Here is a 22,120-nt window from a genome sequence, read left to right on the forward strand (position 1 = left end):
AACACACATCAAAGTTGCTGGTGAACGCAGCAGGCCAGGCAGCATCTCTAGGAAGAGGTACAGTCAACGTTTCAGGCCGAGACCCTTCGTCAGGACTAACTGAAGGAAGAGTTAGTAAGAGATTTGGAAGTGGGAGGGGGAGGGGGAGATCCAAAATGATAGGAGAAGACAGGAGGGGGAGGGATGGAGCCAAGAGCTGGACAGGTGATTGGCAAAGGGGATATGAGAGGATCATGGGACAGGAGGTCCGGGGAGAAAGACGGTGGGGGGGGGGATCCCAGAGGACGGGCAAGGGGTATAGTCAGAGGGACAGAGGGAGAAAAAGGAGAGTGAGCGAAAGAATGTGTGTATAAAAATAAATAAAGGATGGGGTACAAGGGGGAGGTGGGGCATTAGCGGAAGTTAGAGAAGTCGATGTTCATGCCATCAGGTTGGAGGCTACCCAGACGGAATATAAGATGTTGTTCCTCCAACCTGAGTGTGGCTTCATCTTTACAGTAGAGGGGGCCGTGGATAGACATGTCAGAATGGGAATGGGATGTGGAATTAAAATGTGTGGCCACTGGGAGAACCTGCTTTCTCTGGCGGACAGAGCGTAGGTGTTCAGCAAAGCGGTCTCCCAGTCTGCGCCGGGTCTCGCCAATATATAGAAGATCACATCGGGAGCACCGGACGCAGTATATCACCCCAGCCGACTCACAGGTGAAGTGTTGCCTCACCTGGAAGGACTGTCTGGGGCCCTGAATGGTGGTAAGGGAGGAAGTGTAAGGGCATGTGTAGCACTTGTTCCACTTACAAAATCATTTACTAGCATTGGTTCCATCATTTAATACGTTTCTCTTTCAATCTTCATTTTGAATATGAATGCTGAAACCTGGCATCAAAAACCTTTTGGGGGAGAATTTATGTGATTAAACGATTTCACTCACTTAACTGGAGGAAAAGCTCTATTGCTATATACAAACCATTTGACACAAGTGGTGAAAACCAATTACAAACCAGTATTGTTGCAAATTCAGCATGGCTTCAGTTTTGCTATACTTCTACTGTCAAATTAGACAATTTAGATAACATTCATATCTGCTATATTAGTGACCTCAAAAATGTACTCTTCCTAAATTTATAGTAATCAGCTGAAGTTTATAGAAGTACTCATTCACATCGTCTTTAATGGTGATGTTTAGGGTTCAGACCCCTCACCCAGACTGGCTGAAACTTTCACTGTTTATTTCCCTCCATAGATGCGGCCTGACAGCAGACTCTTTTCTGCTCCAGGTTCATGGATAGGAGGGGTTTAGAGGGATGTCTGTTAATTGTGGCAAAGTTGGGCTGAATGGCTTGTTTCTGTGCTGCATGAATCTATGACTCTATAACTCTATTCCAGCATCTGCAGTCCTTTGTGTCTCTTCTACACGGAAGATGTTTAAAGCAGAAATGCTTATTTTTAAAAGATGAAATAAAAACCTGCACATAAACATACTTCATATTTGCAGTACAAAAGAAGAAGGTTGCCAAAGGTTTCTGGTGGAAAAGGGTTCTGTTGGAGTAAGAATTGAAGTTTTTCAAAACCTTCGGTTGGCTTAGAGTCCATGTTCATCAGGGCTTGGTTATGAAGAGTGACTGGGTCAAGTTCCTGTAAGAAAGTTTAATAAATTAGTACAGATGTAATTAACCTCACTTAATACACGTGACAAATTTCTAACAAAGAAAGCTTTAGTAAAAATTCAAGTTTCTTCTTGCACTTCAACATATTTTAAACATTTCCAGGTTGCATTAGTCTTCTCACCCTCAGCTGGCTACAGAACCTTCCAATTCAACTTTCTCGTTTAAAAATTTGCTGTGCCCCGATTATTCTTTCATTTCGATCTCCTTAAGCTATCACCACAGGCCTCGTTTCCACTAATTTTATATCATACTCTACCATGCTGCTGGCTCCATTGGTTTTATACTGCTGTTTCTATATGTAGACATTGTACATGCCCAGCAGATCTCCTGGCCTGTTCCCTCTTCAGTGTATGTTCTAGATAAACATCAGTTCTTTTCCTGTCAGTCAAATCTTTGTAATGTTTCTCAAATAAATAATTTATTCTTCATAGCTCTACAGCTGGTCTCCCATGACTACATAGGTTCCATTATGAAAGGAAGGTTAAAAGAGATAGGGCAAGAAAACTGGAAGAGAGAATTTGGCAAATATCAGGGGAAGGAAAAGGAGTAAATGAGAACATCAAGTAATGTGCTTTATTCTAATAGGGTACAGAGATGAAAAAGTAAAAGGCTTGAGGGCAACAGAGTACAAATACTGAGGCATAAAACTGAAGGGTTGGAGTAAGAGTGCACGATGATTGCAGACATAAATAGAAAAGGAGAGGTGTAGCCAAATGTCAGCAGAGTTAGAATTGTAGACTAGAACTTCAAAAGGACATCGGAAGGTTGTAAGATGGAACAAACTCATCCACATAAGAGAAAAGCACAAAACAATGGGAAAATGTGAAAAATTTGTAAGAGCTGAAACAGCAATGTATGGTACATCAATGGTGCTTTCCAAAGATTTTCCATGTCAAGTTCTTCCAACATCTCCATTGCTTGTCACCTCCTTGTATTATATTGTCGATATAACAGACGGGGGTTACCTTAGCAACTTTGTGGGTAAAGCATGTCCCAGCTTATGCATATGACTTTTATCTCTCTGTGGGCCAAGACTTTACCATTCAGGTCCAGAGCATAATAGCTAGCAGATTTGGCCTTCTGGATCAGAACCAGGCAATACAAAATTCAACCAGTATATGAAGTTAACGGATCTCACATACAAAACAGGTCAAGCACTTTCTCTTTACTCAACCCTCTCCAGAAGCTTGCAGAATGATGGAACCTGTACTTGGCTAACAAAAAAGGGAGAAATGTGTCTACTCTCGCCACATTGGATCAAATCATCTCTACAGGATAGCCTGTCATCATATTCCAAAGGAAACTCAAATTTTCATTTAACACTTACAACATTACTGTTATAGTTTGAAAATTTAACATTTATTTTGACTTCTTTGTAGATAAGTTCAAATAAGTGGAATTAATTATTTGGACTATTACTTGGCAAGCTGTCTTTACTTTCAAGGCTGTTAGGTTTACCCTATTTATGAAAGGTAACACGCAAAACCATTGGATTACAATCAAAGTAATGCAAATGAGTTTTTAGAAATTTATACATAAAGGAATAATTTTGGTTATTTGCTTGGGTCAAATTTTAAAAGTTTATTCAAAAAAAAGTTTTTATCATGCTAAGATATACATGACTGAAAAGTGACATTTTAAACAATTATGACATTAAACACAAGGTGGGTCTTCCTAATGGCTTTACAGTCCAGAACCAAAATGGTTACAGCATTAAGATAAAGGGAATTTCATTTATAACAGGAGAAATTTCTTAGCGGGCATTGAGAATGTGCAATTTACCATCACAGAAGGAGATGGAGGATATGATATTAAACACATTCACAAATTATATATTTATTAATGCTAAAGGGATCAGAAGTTGAAAACAGGGTGTTAATGTGCTGAATTTATTGAATGGTAGAACATGTCTGAAGGCTGAACAGCCTATACCTGCTCATATTTTCTTGCATCTGGTTTACTGGGAAATTATTATAATACATTCATCCACTTGATTACTGGCAAAATTGTGAATCTTTATTGACTAGCAAGAAACTTACCTCTTCAGATCGTGGTGGCATATCTGTCAATGCCTCTTGTGCTGCTTCAACTGTTGAGATAAAAGGACAACAAAAACATTAACATCCATAATACTCAGCCATTACAACAATATTCTCCTAAGTCAAATTAAGCAGTAATATAATAAAGAAATCTATAAAACAAAGAAAATCATTGGAACAGACACAATACTCCCAAGAGAATATAGTTTCTCTTATTTGACTATGAGAATTATAAACAGCAAAGACCCACGATTTCTTCACAGCTGTGCTCAAATCACCACTGTAACCTAGAAATTTGTGTTCGAAATCCTGAACATGCAATAGAGGCTTTAGCAGGTGAAGTCTTGACATGTTATATAGTGTGTCGAAGGAAGTGTGGGTTAAGATAACAAGTGAATGACAGTCAATATTATTAAAGGAATACAATATGAATAATCAGCAAATCTGCAATACTGTTTTGAAAACCTATACAAAATTCATTATGGCTGATATGGAAATATAGAACATTCTTTCTCTGTAACTTGTTACATTGCAGCAATGTTCCCAATACAGGTTTCCCCCGCCATCCGAAGGTAGAGCGAAACAGTTCGTAAGCCGGAATATCGTAAAGCGAAGAAGCAATTACCATTTATTTATATGGGAAAATTTTGTGAGCGTTCGCAGACCCAAAAATAACCTACCAAATCATGCCAAATAACACATAAAACCTAAAATAACAGTAACATATAGTAAAAGCAGGAATGGTATGATAAATACACAGCCTATATAAAGTAGAAATACTTTTCCACAATCATTACTGAACTGTTCTCTGTAGCCAAAATCTCGCGCAAGCGCCGTCAGCAGAAAATCTCACACAACGCTGTTGGCAAAAACACTCTCTCCAGTAACCTTTAAGCTATGAAGCTGCCAAATCATACCAAATTACACGTAAAAATACACAGCCCATAGAAAGTAGAAATAATGTATGTACAGTGTAGTTAGGTGCCACCGACACGTAATTGTCGGCCCAGATCAGTGCTGATTTCCGATTGCGTCGTCTCTAATCTGGGACGACAATTACGTGTCAGGCGGCACCTAATTAATTAGCATGTTTATTTCAGCTTTTTTCTTAAAGATGTGCTGTGTGCATCTCGGCTAGCGTTGCATTTTCCGCGAATTGGTATCTGTCTGTGGCCTGGGGGTTGGGGTGGTGGGACACTAGGGTGTTATCTCATCGTCTGTTTCCATTAGGGCAGGCAGGTCATCTTCTGTCTCTGCCCGCCTCGATGTCGAAGGTCGAGGTTCGTCATCTGCTGTGGCTGATGTGGAAGGCTTGCTTGACTGCTGAGCCTCGCACATTTTTCTATCACACAGTTCTTTAATAAGGACTCAAACCATCCTGCAAATATCTCCTAAACCGACGTACCCTTTCAAAATTAAAATCATACTTTATCATTACTCATTTGATTTCGATTGTTATCCTTTTTTCTTCCAATTGCATCAGCTCTTCATCTGTCAGTTCTTGGTGATGGGATGCCAAAACCTCTTCAACATCATGTTTGTCAGCTTCCACAAGCCAAACTCACTTTGTCCTTACTTTGTTCACCACGATCGAAACGCTTAATTATGTCTAGTTTTACCGTAAGTGTAACACCCTTACGAACTCTTTCAGGCTTTTCTGATACCTTAGAACTCATCTTGTAAATGGCTGCTCACAGGCATGTGTTAAAGCAAAGCAGTTCCCAATCCGGGGGAGAGCGGCTGCTCAGGGTGCGCGCTGCCTTTTATCGCGTGCTGATTTTTTCACGCGCTGAATTTTTTTTCGTAACAGTGAAAACACCTACTGGAAGCGAAAATAGGGTACTAATGTAGGACTTTTGTAACAGTGAGGTTTCGTAAAGCAAACGTTCGAAAAGCGGGGGACACCTGTATAGTAAAACTGATAATCCAGCTTGCTCCGGACTTCCAATATGCCACATTTACAAATTTCTCCTGACCTCTTTTGTTTCCTAGGTTGTTACACAGTATTATAATACAAACGTTTGTAATTTCCTAGTGAACCAGTTAAATTTAAAGGGCGTGAGGGAAAAGGGACCTGGTCAGTTGAAAGACAGTATGGAAACCAGGACACTGGCGAGTCAGAAGAGGGTGACAAATGAGAGTGAATGAGATGCCAAACCATCTGGATTTCTGAATAGCTGGTGGTGAATTATTAGTGTTTTGCTATGTCTTGTCAACAGTTCAAACTTAGTTTTAAATGAATCACATGGTAGTTCAGTACAGATTCAGGCCTGTATAACAAAATACAATGGGTACTAGAAAGTCTTTTAAATGTGGAGCAGCAATGCTTAAAAACCTCCACCCCTGCCCCGTGAAAATGCCCAAACAAAACAAAAACAGCTGACAATGAATATTATCAAACTCCATTCCAAAAAAATCCATTTTCAATTGAATTTAGCTGAATTAAGTAGCCACATTAGAAGATGGAATTTCCAGAGGCACGTCCTTCACAGCTTTAAATAGAGTTTCTATCTATCCCACTGCTAATAACTGGTTTCCTGGATTTGTACTTTCTTCATTCTATCCTATTCTAAATACAAGAATGATATTAACTTCTTGTAAGTTTATTGGTATCATATATCTCCTTTATATTATTTTATTGTAAACAGATATAATTGATCTGAACCAGAACTATCCAAATTTTGACAATTTATTTTCCCTAATAGTGGAGTTAGATTTCTTAGTGATTTGTAATTCAGATTTATCTTTCTTTGTAACAAATTGTTAGGTTATTCACACACTATTAAATGGTGTGTGTATTAGATACCTGTTGTTTTCTCAGCAAGTTCATGGCCATGATACTCAGTAGTATAATTTATAGTAATGATTGTTTGCTGTCAAAGATGAGTTACCACTCTCCATCTTAAAAAATGCCTTCTTAACTTGCATAATTTGACACTCAGAAAAAGACGGCCCCAGAAAGCACAAAGCATCTCCACTTTGTTTTTCACACTTACAATTCTTAAGCTGATATTCAATGGCTGCTTTCAGGTTAAAAGCTTCAATCAATGCAGTTTCATGGAGTACCAATGTGTTTCCAACACTTCTTACATCAATCCCTTCGGTTGTCATTCCAACACTGAGCTCTAAGGAAGAAAGAAAAGTTAATTATTTAAAAAAAAGAAACTAATGGCACAATGATGCCATTCAGTATACTGTATTCATGCTGCCTTTAAAGGTAGATATTTGGTTTATTCATACATGCGAGCTCTTCATTTGTTGTTTTATGTTGCTGTTCTTTAAACGTTCATCCAGGTGTATTTGAAATGTGATGACCGTTACTGCCTCCAACCTTTTATACTGAGCCCTTCTACTCTTTGGGTCAAACAATTTTCCTCAACTCCCCTCTAAAACTACTTTACATCTGTGCCTGGTAGTTACTGACCTCTCTACCATGAGGCATAATTCAGGCAAATATCACGGAAATACTGTAATTAATGGCAAGTAAAATATTTACGGTCTTGAAACTCAAAGTGCGGTTAGGGCAGGACACCAGCAATCATTTTGGTCATTGGCCACCTGTGAATGAATGAGCACCACATCTTTCCATGAATGAAAATCTGTTAATCCTGGAGACAGATCCAAGACTGAATGACGTGGGTTGGATGCAAAATGGTGGGCAAGGAGTACGCAAGAAGGGAGAAATAGAATCACGTCCTCATTGAGGAAATGTGGTCAGCAGCAACATTTTGGAAGGTAAATGGGACTGGGTAGATCAACCCAAAGGATGAGAGGTGCCCAATCTAGCTCTGTGCTTGGAAGACTTTATGGGAGTGTGCATGATGGATGGGTTGAAATCCATATGGTTCCAAGTTCCCTCACAATGTTCCAAAACTAATAATGTGGAGGATGATGCTCTCTTGTGCATTCCAGACATGGAAATTACATTTGTTTACCTTTATATGATCTCTACTGCAGTCTGGCTGTGGTATATATTATTGCCCATAATTATCATGTTTTATTTTGTTTGTTGTGGATACATCCTCTCTCTTTAGTTTTAGCAGCTACTTTACATTTTTGTTCAGTATCTTTATTGTTTCCCAACCATTTCTGTGGCACAATTCCTCAACTTCAAGTCATTTACTCTTCTCTCCTAGAGAACAGCACAGCAACAGGCCCTTAAGCTCATGTAGTCTATGCCGAACCATTAAATTCATCGGCCTGCACCCAGATCACATTTTTCCATACCTCTCCCATCAATAAACCTATACAAATTTCTCTTGAATATTGAAATTGAACCCACATCCACCACTCATTCCACAGTCTCACCACACTTTGAATGAAGAAGTTCCCTCACATTCCCCTTAAACTTTTCACCTTTAGTCTCACCCAACCTCAGTGGAAAAAGCCTGCTTGCATTTATCCTATCTATCCCCTCAATTCTGTACACCTCTTTCCTATCTCTCCTCATTCTTCTACACTTCAGGGAATACAGTCCTAACTTATTCAACTTTTCCCAATAACCCAGGTCCTTAAGACCTTGCAACATGCTTGTAAATTTTCTCTACACTTTTTCAATCTTATTGACATCTTTCCTGTAGGTAAGTGACCAAAACTGAATATAATACTCCAAATTAGGCCTCACCAACTTCTTATACAACTTCAACATAATATCTCAACTCCTGTACTCAGTGCTTTGCTTTATGAAATCTATTGTGCCAAAAGCTTTCTTTAGAACCCCATCTACCTATGACGCCGTTTTCAAGAAATTATACATCTGTATACCCAGATCTGTTTTACCACACTCCTCAATGCCCTACTGTTCACCATGTAAGTCTTACCTTGGTTTGTCCTGCTAAAGGACAACACCTTGTACTGCAATTTATTATCATATATCATTTATTTTTGGCCTGTTAATTGTGGAACTCTTCACAATGAAATGGGTGTCATATTCAAGCGCTCACTTACCTGCTTTATCAAAAACTTGGTCCTCTTCTTTCTGACACACTGATAAGTCAAGCCTCCATCCCATGCTGTCAACTATCCATATCTACGTATATACTCTAAGTCAGTTAGCATATGGCTCAGGTAGCGATCCAAAGACTACTATTCTTATGGTCTTCCTTTTCAGTTTATTATATTTATCATGTAATTTTAAAAATAAATGCAAAAATAAAATCAATCAATTTACCTGGGTGTTCCCTGATTCCACGTTCTATTATTTCTGCAATATACTTAAGAGCAGGTGCATATTGTTTCATGCTGTAATAACACAGAGCGATGTTGTAGGTCAAATCTAAAAGAAAGCACAAGTAATAGATGATATTTTAAATAAAACTGCAAATTACTTTAAGCAAAAATAGATGCACAAAATCCCAAGTGATAGTCACATTCAGTGCTATATTTTCACTGTTTTTTTTAAATGTGAGAATTCTGTAAAAGTAGGTAATTATTTTCAGCCAATTATACACGAAGTTTATATTCTATCATACTGTATTTTTTTAAATTTCAAGTTGCAATAAGAGTAATTGTGAAGTATAAATAGTGCATGACAAAAATGATCCTTAATTTTAATTTGAAGTTTGCACGCAGACTATAAATTAACCTTTGAAAACTACCAATTAACTGTTTCAGTGGAAGTTCTTTATCCTTGATATTCCTTTGACTAAATCTATGTTTACATGTGCTTTGGAAAGGCTTGGCTACTGCATACATCTATATACTGTCTTAGACAGAACTATAATGAGAGGCCAGTACTCATTATAGAGATGCAAATACAAAAAGACAGCTGTTTTGTATTTATCATCATCAAACCTCTCATGATTTTGCACACTTTGCCAAGTTTCTTAATCTCCTCTGTTCTCAGGAGAACAACTCTACTTTTTTCTAGTCCTATGTAGTCTGACCACTATAACACAAGAAAATCTTGATCATTGAATTTTATATTTGACAAAAGCTGCACTTTGACTTAACAGCTAGTTCTTTAGAAGTCAGTCACTGCAGTAATCTGTAAAGCTATGGTCTTGATCTTGTCTAATTCCAGATGATATTATTAATACACCTTCCCTGCTTAAAAGAATCAGAGATATAATGAGATAAATTTACTTAAAAAACTGCATCAAGTTGTTGTGCAATGGAATATGTTGCATAAACAGATAGCAAAACAGATTCATCATTCAAAGAGAATGTCTAAAAGATTAGAGCAGGAGAATATCTGTAACAACATTAAAGAGTAGAGCAGGTAGTGTAGGCTGAGTGGGATCTTTTTTTGCTATATTATTCAATAATACATCTATTTTTATTACACAGAATAAGCACTGCATTTTGCCCTATTGCCAAATTAATGACGAAAACAAAAACCTTTACATTGGAGCATAATTTCTTTAAGAAATTCCTATTGTGGTTTACTGCCATTTAAAAGCATTGGAAACTCTTCGCTTATACACAGACAACAGGTTGCCGACTCTAATTCTGTATGGGTTTCTAGAGAAATGAGATAAAGTAGGTGGGGGAGATGAGAGAAATAGGACAGAGAAACTAGGGTTGAAATTAAAGGATGCATTGTTGGGTAACACGGCTCTTACATTACAGAATAGCAGAATTAGGTACTGTGCTGCCAATGGGCACTAAAACCATGATCATCATGGTTAATCACTGATGCAATACATTGCCAATAGAGATGTTTGTCAGTTCTTTATCAGTGTTGCTTTCCCATCAAAGGTGCAGCACTTATACATCGATGTGGGGAAGTCAATTAGAGTAAAAATAATGTCTGTGATACAGTCCTCATGATTGAATAAGGGAATTACCAGCTCATAACATTTGATTCAATTGCATTATCCCTTAGAAACTCCTCTTTCCACAATAAAATACAGAGAGAAATTATGGTAGTAGTAGAGCTACTAGGACTTGATGTTTCAATCCCTATGGTAAGTCAGCACTCTCGATGTTGGCAGTGGGTTTGGAGTGGTGACAAGGAGGGAGGGTAGATACGTCATCGGGGTCATCAGGTGGGCACCCTCCTTCTTTGACGTTTTGTTGATAAGCCCACGACGTCTCCAGAGGGCTCAACGGTGCTACCTGGCGTCCCAGATACACCCCCCTCAGTTCCATACCCTCCTGTCTTCATCTTGCAGCCCAGTTGTTGTTTTCCCTTTCAATCCAAATCCAATTGCTGCTTTCTTCTTCTTCCACTGAGGCAAGGGGAGAAAAAAACCAGAGGACATGGGTTAAGGGTGAGGGGGGAAAAGTTTAAAGGGAACATTAGGGGGGACTTCTTCACACAGAGAGTGGTGGGAGTATGGAATGAGCTGCCAGACGAGGTGGTAAATGCGGGTTCTTTTTTAACATTTAAGAATAAATTGGACAGATACATGGATGGGAGGTGTATGGAGGGATATGGTCCGTGTGCAGGTCAGTGGGACTAGGCAGAAAATGGTTCGGCACAGCCAAGAAGGGCCAAAAGGCCTGTTTCTGTGCTGTAGTTTCTATGGTTCTATGGTTTTCTATTTGACAAGGACTAGATTGCTTGTTGGAGGGAGTGACCTCTCACCCCCATCTTCTTCAATAGACTGGTCGTAGATGTAGCAACGAATCCCCTGCATCCCACTTCTACAGGGAAAATCTTGGCCTTCCAGCCATTCTGGGCAGCTTCAATTGCCAGTTCGGAGTACTTGGTCTTTTTCCTCTCATAAGCTTCTTTGACACCATCTTCCCATGGTACTGTCAATTCCACAACATATGCCAGCTTGGCTGTTGTGGACCACAGGACCATGTCTGGCCGGAGTGTTGTAGCCACAATGTCTGGGGGAAACACAAGCTTTTTTTCCCCACCCACGTCCATTTTCCAAACCCGAGCAACCTGCAGAATGCTTACATCTTTTGATGTTATATGATGCTCTGGAGGTTGGCCTGCTGGTACAAATCGTGTGATGTGGACATTTCCTGCCAATGTTTGTGGGAGAGCGTTCGTGGTGATTCGCCTCTGTCCCAAGATTGATGCCAGCTGTCTGAGAACTTGGTTATGCCGCCAAGTGTACCACCCCTGGGTGAGGTTCGTCAGTATTAGTGTAAATCACAACTGGTTCAATCACCCAATTTGCAGGATTTTAGCCAGGCATTGCCACGTCCTTCAAAACATAGGTAACATGCTTTTTGTGTATGATTTATACATGAAGAAGTATTTTTTTCAATATCGAAAAGACAAAATATAACGGGAACAAATGATTTTTTTCTAATCTAATTTTGAGGTTTATGATTCAATGAAAGCCAAAATAATTTGGGATTTAAGTCTTAAAAAGATTTTTTTTTTAAACTTTTTTTTTTTAACCAATACTTGGTTAAATTTTAGATCTATTTAGATAATTTACCTGGTTTGTAACCCACAACCTGCATGGCTGTGGTAAACTTTTTGCAGGCCTCTTCACAGTGTCCTTCCTTGTACAGCAAACACCCCAAATTAATCTCCGTGTCTGGATCATCAGATGGCTGCTGCTCTACTAGGCTCTAACGTTTAAAAATAATATATTCATAGAATCAGGTAAGAAAAAAATCTGTTTTCTAGAAACATTTATTCAGATGATGTATATTGCACACTTTATCACATTCTTTCTTTTTCAATCTTTTTATTAATTTCAAAATATAGAAACAAAACATAGCAATAATACAGATAATATGAGATGTATTGTTACATTTAAAAAAAGAGTAATTGCAAAACCAAATAGTGGAAATTACCAAAACTCCCATACATGTAGAACTGATCACGGATAATATAAAGCAAAAAAAAAAGAAAAAAGAAAGAAAGAAAAAAAAACAACTAAACTAAACTAAAAGACTTGGGCAAAACTAACAACTTAAAAATGGAAAAGAAGAAAACCTCAGCGTCGACGATTCCATTCCCCTCCAACAACAGTACAGAGAAATAAAACAAGTTTGGAAATGATCAAATTACATCAAATGAAAATGCTGAATAAATGGCCTCCAAATTTTTTCAAACTTAATAGAAGGGTCATAAACTGCACTTCTAATTTTCTCCAGATTCAGACACACCATAGTTTGTGAAAACCAATGAAATACTGTAGGAGGGTTGATCTCTTTCCAATTCAACAAAATGGACCTTCTAGCTATTTAAGTAAGAAATGCAATCATCCTTCGTGATGAAGAGGTTAAATTATTTGAATCTATCATTGGTAGTCCAAAGATAGCAGTAATTGGATGAGGTTGTAAGTCTATATTTAGGACCGTTGAAATAGTATCAAAAATATCTTTCCAATATTTCTCCAACAAGGGACATGACCAAAACATGTGAGTTAGAGAAGCTATCTCAGACTGGCATCTGTCACATATTGGATTAATATAAGAGTAATAACGAGATAGTTTATCTTTGGACATATGAGCCCTGTGAACTACTTTAATCTGTATCAACCTATGCTTAGCACATACAGAGGATGAATTCACCAACTGAAGAATTTTTTCCCATTTTTCAGTCGGTATATTAATCTCAAGTTCTCTTTCCCAGTCAGCTTTAATTTTATTAGAGGCATCAGGACATAAATTCATAATTATATTATATACAATTGCTATTACACCTTTCTGAGAAAGATTTAAGTCTAAGATTTTTTCCAAAGTGTCCATTGGATATGGGTGTGGAAAATTAGGAGAGACAGTAATTAAAAAGTTTCTAATCTGTAAATATCTAAAAAAGTGAGATCTGGGTAAGTTATATTTATTAGAGAGTTGATCAAAAGACATAAAACAGTTATCCAAGAATAAATCGCGAAAAGATATTATACCTTTGGTTTTCCAATCAAAGTAAGCTTGATCCATCATGGAAGGTTGAAAAACAAAATTTGATATAATGGGACTTGCTAGAATGAATTGATTAAACCCAAAAAATCTTCGGAATTGAAACCATATACATAAAGTATGTTTAACTATTGGGTTATTCATTTGTTTATATGATTTAAAAGAAGTAAAAGGAAGTAAAGTTCCTAAAACCGAACCCAAGGAAAACCCTTGTAATGAATTAGATTCAAGATTTACCCAATGAGGGTTTAAAGATGCGTCCAAATCTTATAGCCAAAATTTTAAATATCGAATATTAATTGCCCAATAATAGAATCTAAAATTTGGGAGGGCAAGTCCCCCCTCCTTCTTGGATTTCTGTAAATATCTTTTACCTAACCTAGGATTTTTATTCTGCCAAATATATGAGGAAATTTTTGAATCTACGTTATCAAAAAAAGATTTTGGAATAAAAATTGGAACCGATTGAAATATACACAAAAATTTAGGCAAAATGATCATCTTAATAGCATTAATCTGACCAATCAAAGACAAAGAGATTGGGGACCATTTGGTAAATAAAAGTTTAATCTGATCAATTAAAGGTAAAAAATTAGCTTTAAATAAATCTTTATAGTTTTTGGTAATTGTTATCCCTAAGTATATAAATGAATCAGTAACCAATTTAAATGGTAAACGTCCATAAATAGGTACATGCTTATTTAAGGGGAATAATTCACTCTTACTAAGATTCAATTTGTAACCAGAAAAGTTACTAAATTGAGCTAACAGATCTAAGATAGCAGGAATTGACTTCTCCGGGTTAGAGATATATAACAACAAATCATCTGCATATAATGATAGTTTATGTATTTCATTTCCACGGGTAATACCAACAATATTTGGCGAGTCACGGATAGCAATTGCTAAAGGTTCAAGAGCAATATTAAATAGTAAAGGACTAAGAGGGCAACCTTGCCTAGTACCGCGAAAAAGACGAAAAAAAGGAGATCTATAATTATTTGTACAGACCGAGGTTACCGGGGAGTAATATAACAATTTAATCCAAGATATAAATGTCAAATTAAAATTAAATTTCTCAAGAACATTAAATAAATAAGGCCATTCAACTCTGTCAAAGGCTTTCTCAGCATCTAATGAGATAATACATTCCGGGGTAGTAAGTGAGGGGGTATAAACAATATTCATTAACCTCCTAATATTAAAAGATGAATAGCGATTTTTAATAAATCCGGTTTGATCCATGGAAATAATTTGAGGTATCACCTTCTCCAGTTTCTTTATAATATTAAAAACATTTCTTTTTAATAACTTTCTTTAATATTCTTTATAATATTAAAAACATTTATCTGTTAGAATGATCAGAATGCAAACTTGTTTTCTGTTAGTGGTTAAGGATCTCAGAAGTACATTAAAATTATTGACAACTTACTCAACTCACCGAAGGGCTGTAATATAGAAACATAGAAAATAGGTGCAGGAGTAGGCCATTCGGCCCTTCGAGCCTGCACCGCCATTTATTATGATCATGGCTGATCATCCAACTCAGAACACCGCCCCAGCCTTCCCTCCATACCCCCTGACCCCTGTAGCCACAAGGGCCATATCTAACTCCCTCTTAAATATAGCCAATGAACTGGCCTCAACTGTTTCCTGTGGCAGAGAATTCCACAGATTCACCACTCTCTGTGTGAAGAAGTTTTTCCTAATCTCGGTCCTAAAAGGCTTCCCCTCTATCCTCAAACTGTGACCCCTCGTTCTGGACAACCCCAACATCGGGAACAATCTTCCTGCATCTAGCCTGTCCAATCCCTTTAGGATCTTATACGTTTCAATCAGATCCCCCCTCAATCTTCTAAATTCCAACGAGTATAAGCCTAGTTCATCCAGTCTTTCTTCATATGAAAGTCCTGCCATCCCAGGAATCAATCTGGTGAACCTTCTCTGTACTCCCTCTATGGCAAGGATGTCTTTCCTCAGATTAGGGGACCAAAACTGCACACAATACTCCAGGTGCGGTCTCACCAAGGCCTTGTACAACTGCAGTAGTACCTCCCTGCTCCTGTACTCAAAACCTCTCGCTATAAATGCCAGCATACCATTCGCCTTTTTCACCGCCTGCTGTACCTGCATGCCCACTTTCAATGACTGGTGTATAATGACACCCAGGTCACGTTGCACCTCCCCTTTTCCTAATCGGCCACCATTCAGATAATAATCTGTTTTCCTATTTTTGCCACCAAAGTGGATAACTTCACATTTATCCACATTAAATTGCATCTGCCATGAATTTGCCCACTCACCCAACCTATCCAAGTCACCCTGCATCCGCTTAGCATCCTCCTCACAGCTAACACTGCCACCCAGCTTTGTGTCATCTGCAAACTTGGAGATGCTGCATTTAATTCCCTCATCCAAGTCATTAATATATATTGTAAACAACTGGGGTCCCAGCACTGAGCCTTGCGGTACCCCACTAGTCACCGCCTGCCATTCTGAAAAGGTCCCGTTTATTCCCACTCTTTGCTTCCTGTCTGCTAACCAACTCTCCACCCACACCAATACCTTACCCCCAATACCGTGTGCTTTAAGTTTGCACACTAATCTCCTGTGTGGGACCTTGTCAAAAGCCTTCTGAAAATCCAAATATACCACATCCACTGGTTCTCCCCTATCCACTCTACTAGTTACATCCTCAAAAAATTCTATGAGATTCGTCAGACATGATTTTCCTTTCACAAATCCATGCTGACTTTGTCCGATCATTTCACCACTTTCCAAATGTGCTGTTATCACATCCTTGATAACTGACTCCAGCAGTTTCCCCACCACCGGCGTTAGGCTAACCGGTCTATAATTCCCCGGTTTCTCTCTCCCTCCTTTTTTAAAAAGTGGAGTTACATTAGCCATCCTCAGGAACTAGTCCAGAATCTAACGAGTTTTGAAAAATTATCACTAATGCATCCACTATTTCTTGGGCTACTTCCTTAAGCACCCTGGGATGCAGACCATCTGGCCCTGGGGATTTATCTGCCTTCAATCCCTTCAATTTACCTAACACCACTTCCCTACTAACATGTATTTCGCTCAGTTCCTCCATCTCACTGGACCCTCTGTCCCCTACTATTTCTGGAAGATTATTTATGTCCTCCTTAGTGAAGACAGAACCAAAGTAATTATTCAATTGGTCTGCCATGTCCTTGCTCCCCATAATCAACTCACCTGTTTCTGCCTGCAGGGGACCTACATTTGTCTTTACCAGTCTTTTCCTTTTTACATATCTATAAAAGCTTTTACAGTCTGTTTTTATGTTGCCTGCCAGTTTTCTCTCATAATCTTTTTTCCCCTTCCTAATTAAGCCCTTTGTCCTCCTCTGCTGAACTCTGAATTTCTTCCAGTCCTCAGGTGAGCCACTTTCTCTGGCTAATTTGTATGCTGCTTCTTTGGAATTGATACTATCCCTAATTTCTCTTGTCAGCCACGGGTGCACTACCTTCCTTGATTTATTCTTTTGCCAAACTGGGATGAACATTTGTTGCAGTCCATCCATGCAACCTTTAAATGCTTGCCATTGCATATCCACCGTCAATCCTTTAAGTGTCATTTGCCAGTCTATCTTAGCTAATTCACGTCTCATACCTTCAAAGTTACCCCTCTTTAAGTTCAGAATCTTTGTTTCTGAATTAACTATGTCACTCTCCATCTTAATGAAGAATTCCACCATATTATGGTCACTCTTACCCTAGGGGCCTCTCACGACAAGATTGCTAATTAACCCTTCCTCATTGCTCAAAACCCAGTCCAGAATAGCCTGCTCTCTAGTCGGTTCCTCGACATGTTGCTTCAAAAAACCATCCCGCAGACATTCCAAGAAATCCTCTTCCTCAGCACCTTTACCAAGTTGGTTCACCCAATCTACATGTAGATTGAAGTCACCCATTATAACTGCTGTTTTTTTATTGCACACATTTCTAATTTCCTGTTTAATACCATTTCCGACCTCACTACTACTGTTAGGTGGCCTGTACACAACTCCCACCAGCGTCTTCTGCCCCTTAGTGTTACGCAGCTCTACCCATATCGATTCCACATCTTCCCGGCTTATGTCCTTCCTTTCTATTGCGTTAATCTCTTCTTTAACCAGCAACGCCACCCCACCTCCCCTTCCTTCATGTCTATCCCTCCTGAATATTGAATATCCCTGAACGTTGAGCTCCCATCCCTGGTCACCCTGGAGCCATGTCTCTGTGATCCCAACTATATCATAATCATTAATAACAATCTGCACTTTCAATTCATCCACCTTATTACGAATACTCCTTGCATTGACACACAAAGCCTTCAGGCGCTCTTTTACAACTCTCTTAGCCATACAATTATGCTGAAAAGTGGCCCTTTTTAATGCTTGCCCTGGATTTGTCGGCCTGCCACTTTTACTTTTCTCCATAGTACTTTTTGTTTCTACCCTCACTTTACACCCTTCTGCCTCTCTGCACTGGTTCCCATCCCCCTGTAGTGAACTAACCTCCTCACGCCTAGCCTCTTTAATTTGATTCCCACCCCCCAACCATTCTAGTTTAAAGTCACCTCAGTAGCCCCCGCTAATCTCCCTGCCAGGATATTGGTCCCCCTTGGATTCAAGTGCAACCCGTCCTTTGATATATCACCGTTTGAAAAAGAGGAGAAAGATAAACCAGGAATCTATAGGCCACCCTAACAGGAAAGTTGTTGCAAGCCATTATCAGAGACCAGCTAAATATGTAGATGTTTTACTTAATTACTGACAACAAGCAGAAATCAACTCCAATATTCTTTGATATGTTATGCATGATACATGGAGTTTTGGAAGATATTCAGTTGCAATATAGTACGCTTATTAAGCTAACTGAATTGAGTGGAAAAATTCAGCATGAATGCGAAACTAGCTCATTGACAAGAAGCAATGGATAATGGTGGACAGATACTTTTTAGACTGAGAGTTGGTTTCCACAGAAATTGTTTGGTCTATTATCCTTTTTGATTCTTCAATGAAGGAGAAACAATGTAAAATTTGGAAACAGTTGGAAATCCTTACAGATTTCAGTTTGGCACCTAAGGGATGATGAAAAAGGTAGAAGCAAGGCAGCTTGGAGATCAATATGAGGAAGCGTTAAATGACAATTTGAGAGGGCTAAGGTGGATAAAGAACAAACGTTAAAAGTTTGCTTGGACAAATGGTTTATGATAGAGGGTGAGAGTGTAAGTTGATAAGCTGGTTGAAAAACATTTGTTATATGCATGTATGAATAAGAGAATGAAATACAAGCATGCTAGAGTTTTATAACTCATTGGTTAGATCTCAACTGGGCAACCATACAAAGGAACATTTTAGGAAAGATGCTTTTGAAAGAGTTCGGTCAGTTTATCAGGATGCTCATGATGGAATTTAGTTATGAGGAGAGACTGGAAAAGACTGGACTCCAACCAGTGTAGCCCTCCTGTCTTCATGAAAACACTAAGCGCTACTGGTGGTCCAGACTCACCCACTTTGTGTCTGGATTGCAACAGAAGCAAATGAACTTCATGCTTCCATAGAAACTGTTAGTCAAGGTCTGCAACTGGATCTTAGTCTTCTTGATGGAAAGACCCCAGTCAGTCCAAGTTGGTAGCAATGTCTCAAGCTCTATCACACAGAACACTGGAGCCCCCCAGGGCTGAGTGCTCAGCCCACTGCTGTTCACATAGTAGTCATAGTCATACTTTATTGATCCCGGGGGAAATTGGTTTTTGTTACAGTTGCACCATAAATATGAAAACCAATTTCCCCCGGGATCAATAAAGTATGACATGCTGCTAAGACTGCATCATCATATAATATCCTGTGGGAAGCTTTGCTAGCACTGAATTGGGGTGGGGGGGGGGGAAGATGTTGGGGTTTAAACTAGAGTTGCAGGGGGATCAGAACTAGAGCACCAGAGCAGATAGAGGAGTGGTTGTGGGGAAAGACATTAAGCTACATACAAACGGAAACACGAGGAAATCTGCAGATGCTGGAAATTCCAGCAACACACATCACAGTTGCTGGTGAACACAGCAGGCCAGGCAGCATCTCTAGGAAGAGGTACATTCGACGTTTCAGGCCAAGACCCTTCATCAGGACTAACTGAAAGAAGAGCTAGTAAGAGATTTGAAAGTGGAAAGGGGAGGGGGAGATCCAAAATGATAGGAGAAGACAGGAGGGGAAGGGATGGAGCCAAGAGCTGTCCCCCTGCAACTCTAGTTTAAACGCCAACACCCTCCCCCCATACCCCAATTCAGTGCTAGCAAAGCTTCCCACAGGATATTATATGATGATGCAGTTTTAGCAGCGTGAACAACAGTGGGCTGAGCACTCAGCCCTGGGGGCTCCAGTGCTCAGTGTGATAGAGCTTGAGATATTGCTGCCAACTTGGACTGACTGGGGTCTTTCCATCAAGAAGACTAAGATCCAGTACCAATCAACTGTCCAGCTCTTGGCTGCATCCCTCCCCCTCCTGTCTTCTCCTATCATTCTGGATCTCCCCCTCCCGCTCCCACTTTCAAATCTCTTACTAGTTCTTTTTTCCATTAGTCCTGACGAAGGGTCTCAATCCAAAACATCGACTGTACTTCTTCCTATAGATGCTGCCCGGCCTGCTGCGTTCACCAGCAACGTTGATGTGTGAAGCTACATACAAAGTCAGGAATCGAAAGGTTGAGCATGGTGGGAGTAATGTTCTAAATTGGGTATATTTCAATGCAATGTAGGAAAGGCATGATGACGTTGCTGCAATTAGTGAGACTTAGTTGCAGGAGAGACAGGACAGACAGCTCAATGTTCCAGGGTTCTATTGTTTCAGACGTGATAGAGTGGGAGGGATTAAAGGATGAGGGGTGGTGTTACTAGTTTGTCACAGTAGTACTCAGACAGATGGACAGCTCATCTACTGAGGCATTATGGTAGAACTGAGGAAAAAGAAAGGTATAACTATGTTAATGAGATTATATTATAGACCACCCTACAGTCTGCAGGATTTAGGGGAGCAAATTTGTAGAGAGATCGCAGACTGTTTCAAGATATACAAGGTGATTTTAACTTTCCACATTGACTGGGAGTCCCATGCTGTAAAAAGGCTGGATGGGATAAGATTGTCAAATGTATTCAGGAAAGTTTCTTTAGTACACAGAGGTCTGAACCAGAGACAGTGTGATACTAGATCTCCTATTAGGGAATGAAACAGGGCAGGTGACTGAAGTTTGTGTAGTCATAGTCATACTTTATTGATCCCGGGGGAAATTGGTTTTCGTTACAGTTGCACCATAAATAATAAATAGTAATAAAACCATAAATAAATAGTAATATGTAAACTACGCCAGGAAATAAGTCCAGGACCAGCCTATTGGCTCAGGGTGTCTGACCCTCCAAGGGAGGAGTTGTAAAGTTTGATGGCCACAGGCAGGAATGACTTCCTATGACGCTCTGTGTTGCATCTTGGTGGAATGAGTCTCTGGCTGAATGTACTCCTGTGCCCAACCAGTACATTATGTAGTGGATGGGAAACATTGTCCAAGATGGCATGCAACTTGGACAGCATCCTCTTCTCAGCCACCACCGTCAGAGAGACCAGTTCCATCCCCACAACATCACTGGCCTTACGAATGAGTTTGTTGATTCTGTTGGTGTCTGCTACCCTCAGTCTGCTGCCCCAGCACACAACAGCAAACATGATAGCACTGGCCACCACAGACTGGTAGAACATCCTCAGCATCGTCCGGCAGATGTTAAAGGACCTCAGTCGTCTCAGGAAATAAAGACGGCTCTGACCCTTCTTGTAGACAGCCTCAGTGTTCTTTGACCAGTTCAGTTTATTGTCAATTCGTATCCCCAGGTATTTGTAATCCTCCACCATGTCCACACTGACCCCCTGGATGGAAACAGGGGTCACCGGTACCTTAGCTCTCCTCAGGTCTACCACCAGCTCCTTAGTCTTTTTCACATTAAGCTGCAGATAATTCTGCTCACACCATGTGACAAAGTTTCCTACCGTAGCCCTGTACTCAGCCTCATCTCCCTTGCTGATGCATCCAACTATGGCAGAGTCATCAGAAAACTTCTGAAGATGACAAGACTCTGTGTAGTAGTTGAAGTCCGAGGTGTAAATGGTGAAGAGAAAGGGAGACAAGACAGTCCCCTGTGGAGCCCCAGTGCTGCTGATCACTCTGTCGGACACACAGTGTTGCAAACACATGTATTGTGGTCTGCCAGTCAGGTAATGAAGAATCCATGACACCAGGGAAGCATCCACCTGCATCGCTGTCAGCTTCTCCCCCAGCAGAGCAGGCGGATGGTGTTGAACGCACTGGAGAAGTCAAAAAACTTGACCCTCACAGTGCTCGCTGACTTGTCCAGGTGGGCGTAGACACGGTTCAGCAGGTAGACGATGGCATCCTCAACTCCTAGTCGGGGCTGGCAAGCGAACTGGAGGGGATCTAATTGTGGCCTGACCATAGGCTGGAGCAGCTCCAGAACAAGTCTCTCCAGGGTCTTCATGATGTGGGAGGTCAATGCCACCGGTCTACAGTCATTGAGGCCGCTGGGGCACGGCGTCTTCGGCACAGGGACGAGGCAGGATGTC

The 22,120-nt window shown here is 39.8% G+C and overlaps 1 protein-coding gene across 1 annotated transcript in view; it reads right to left on the minus strand.

Annotated features, from left to right (window-relative positions):
- The window catches only part of ift70 (intraflagellar transport 70), a 104,048-nt gene that overhangs the window by 44,537 nt on the left and 37,391 nt on the right, over positions 1-22,120 (minus strand). Inside the window, exons 5-9 of the mRNA XM_072269479.1 lie at positions 12,053-12,188; positions 8,875-8,979; positions 6,701-6,829; positions 3,705-3,754; positions 1,481-1,633 (exon numbers count right to left, since the gene is read on the minus strand). Of these exons, the coding sequence (XP_072125580.1) occupies positions 1,481-1,633; positions 3,705-3,754; positions 6,701-6,829; positions 8,875-8,979; positions 12,053-12,188 (573 nt within the window). The remainder of the gene's footprint in view (positions 1-1,480; positions 1,634-3,704; positions 3,755-6,700; positions 6,830-8,874; positions 8,980-12,052; positions 12,189-22,120) is intronic.

Source organism: Mobula birostris, chromosome 9, assembly GCF_030028105.1.
Source record: "Mobula birostris isolate sMobBir1 chromosome 9, sMobBir1.hap1, whole genome shotgun sequence".
NCBI classification, from domain to species: domain Eukaryota; kingdom Metazoa; phylum Chordata; class Chondrichthyes; order Myliobatiformes; family Myliobatidae; genus Mobula; species Mobula birostris.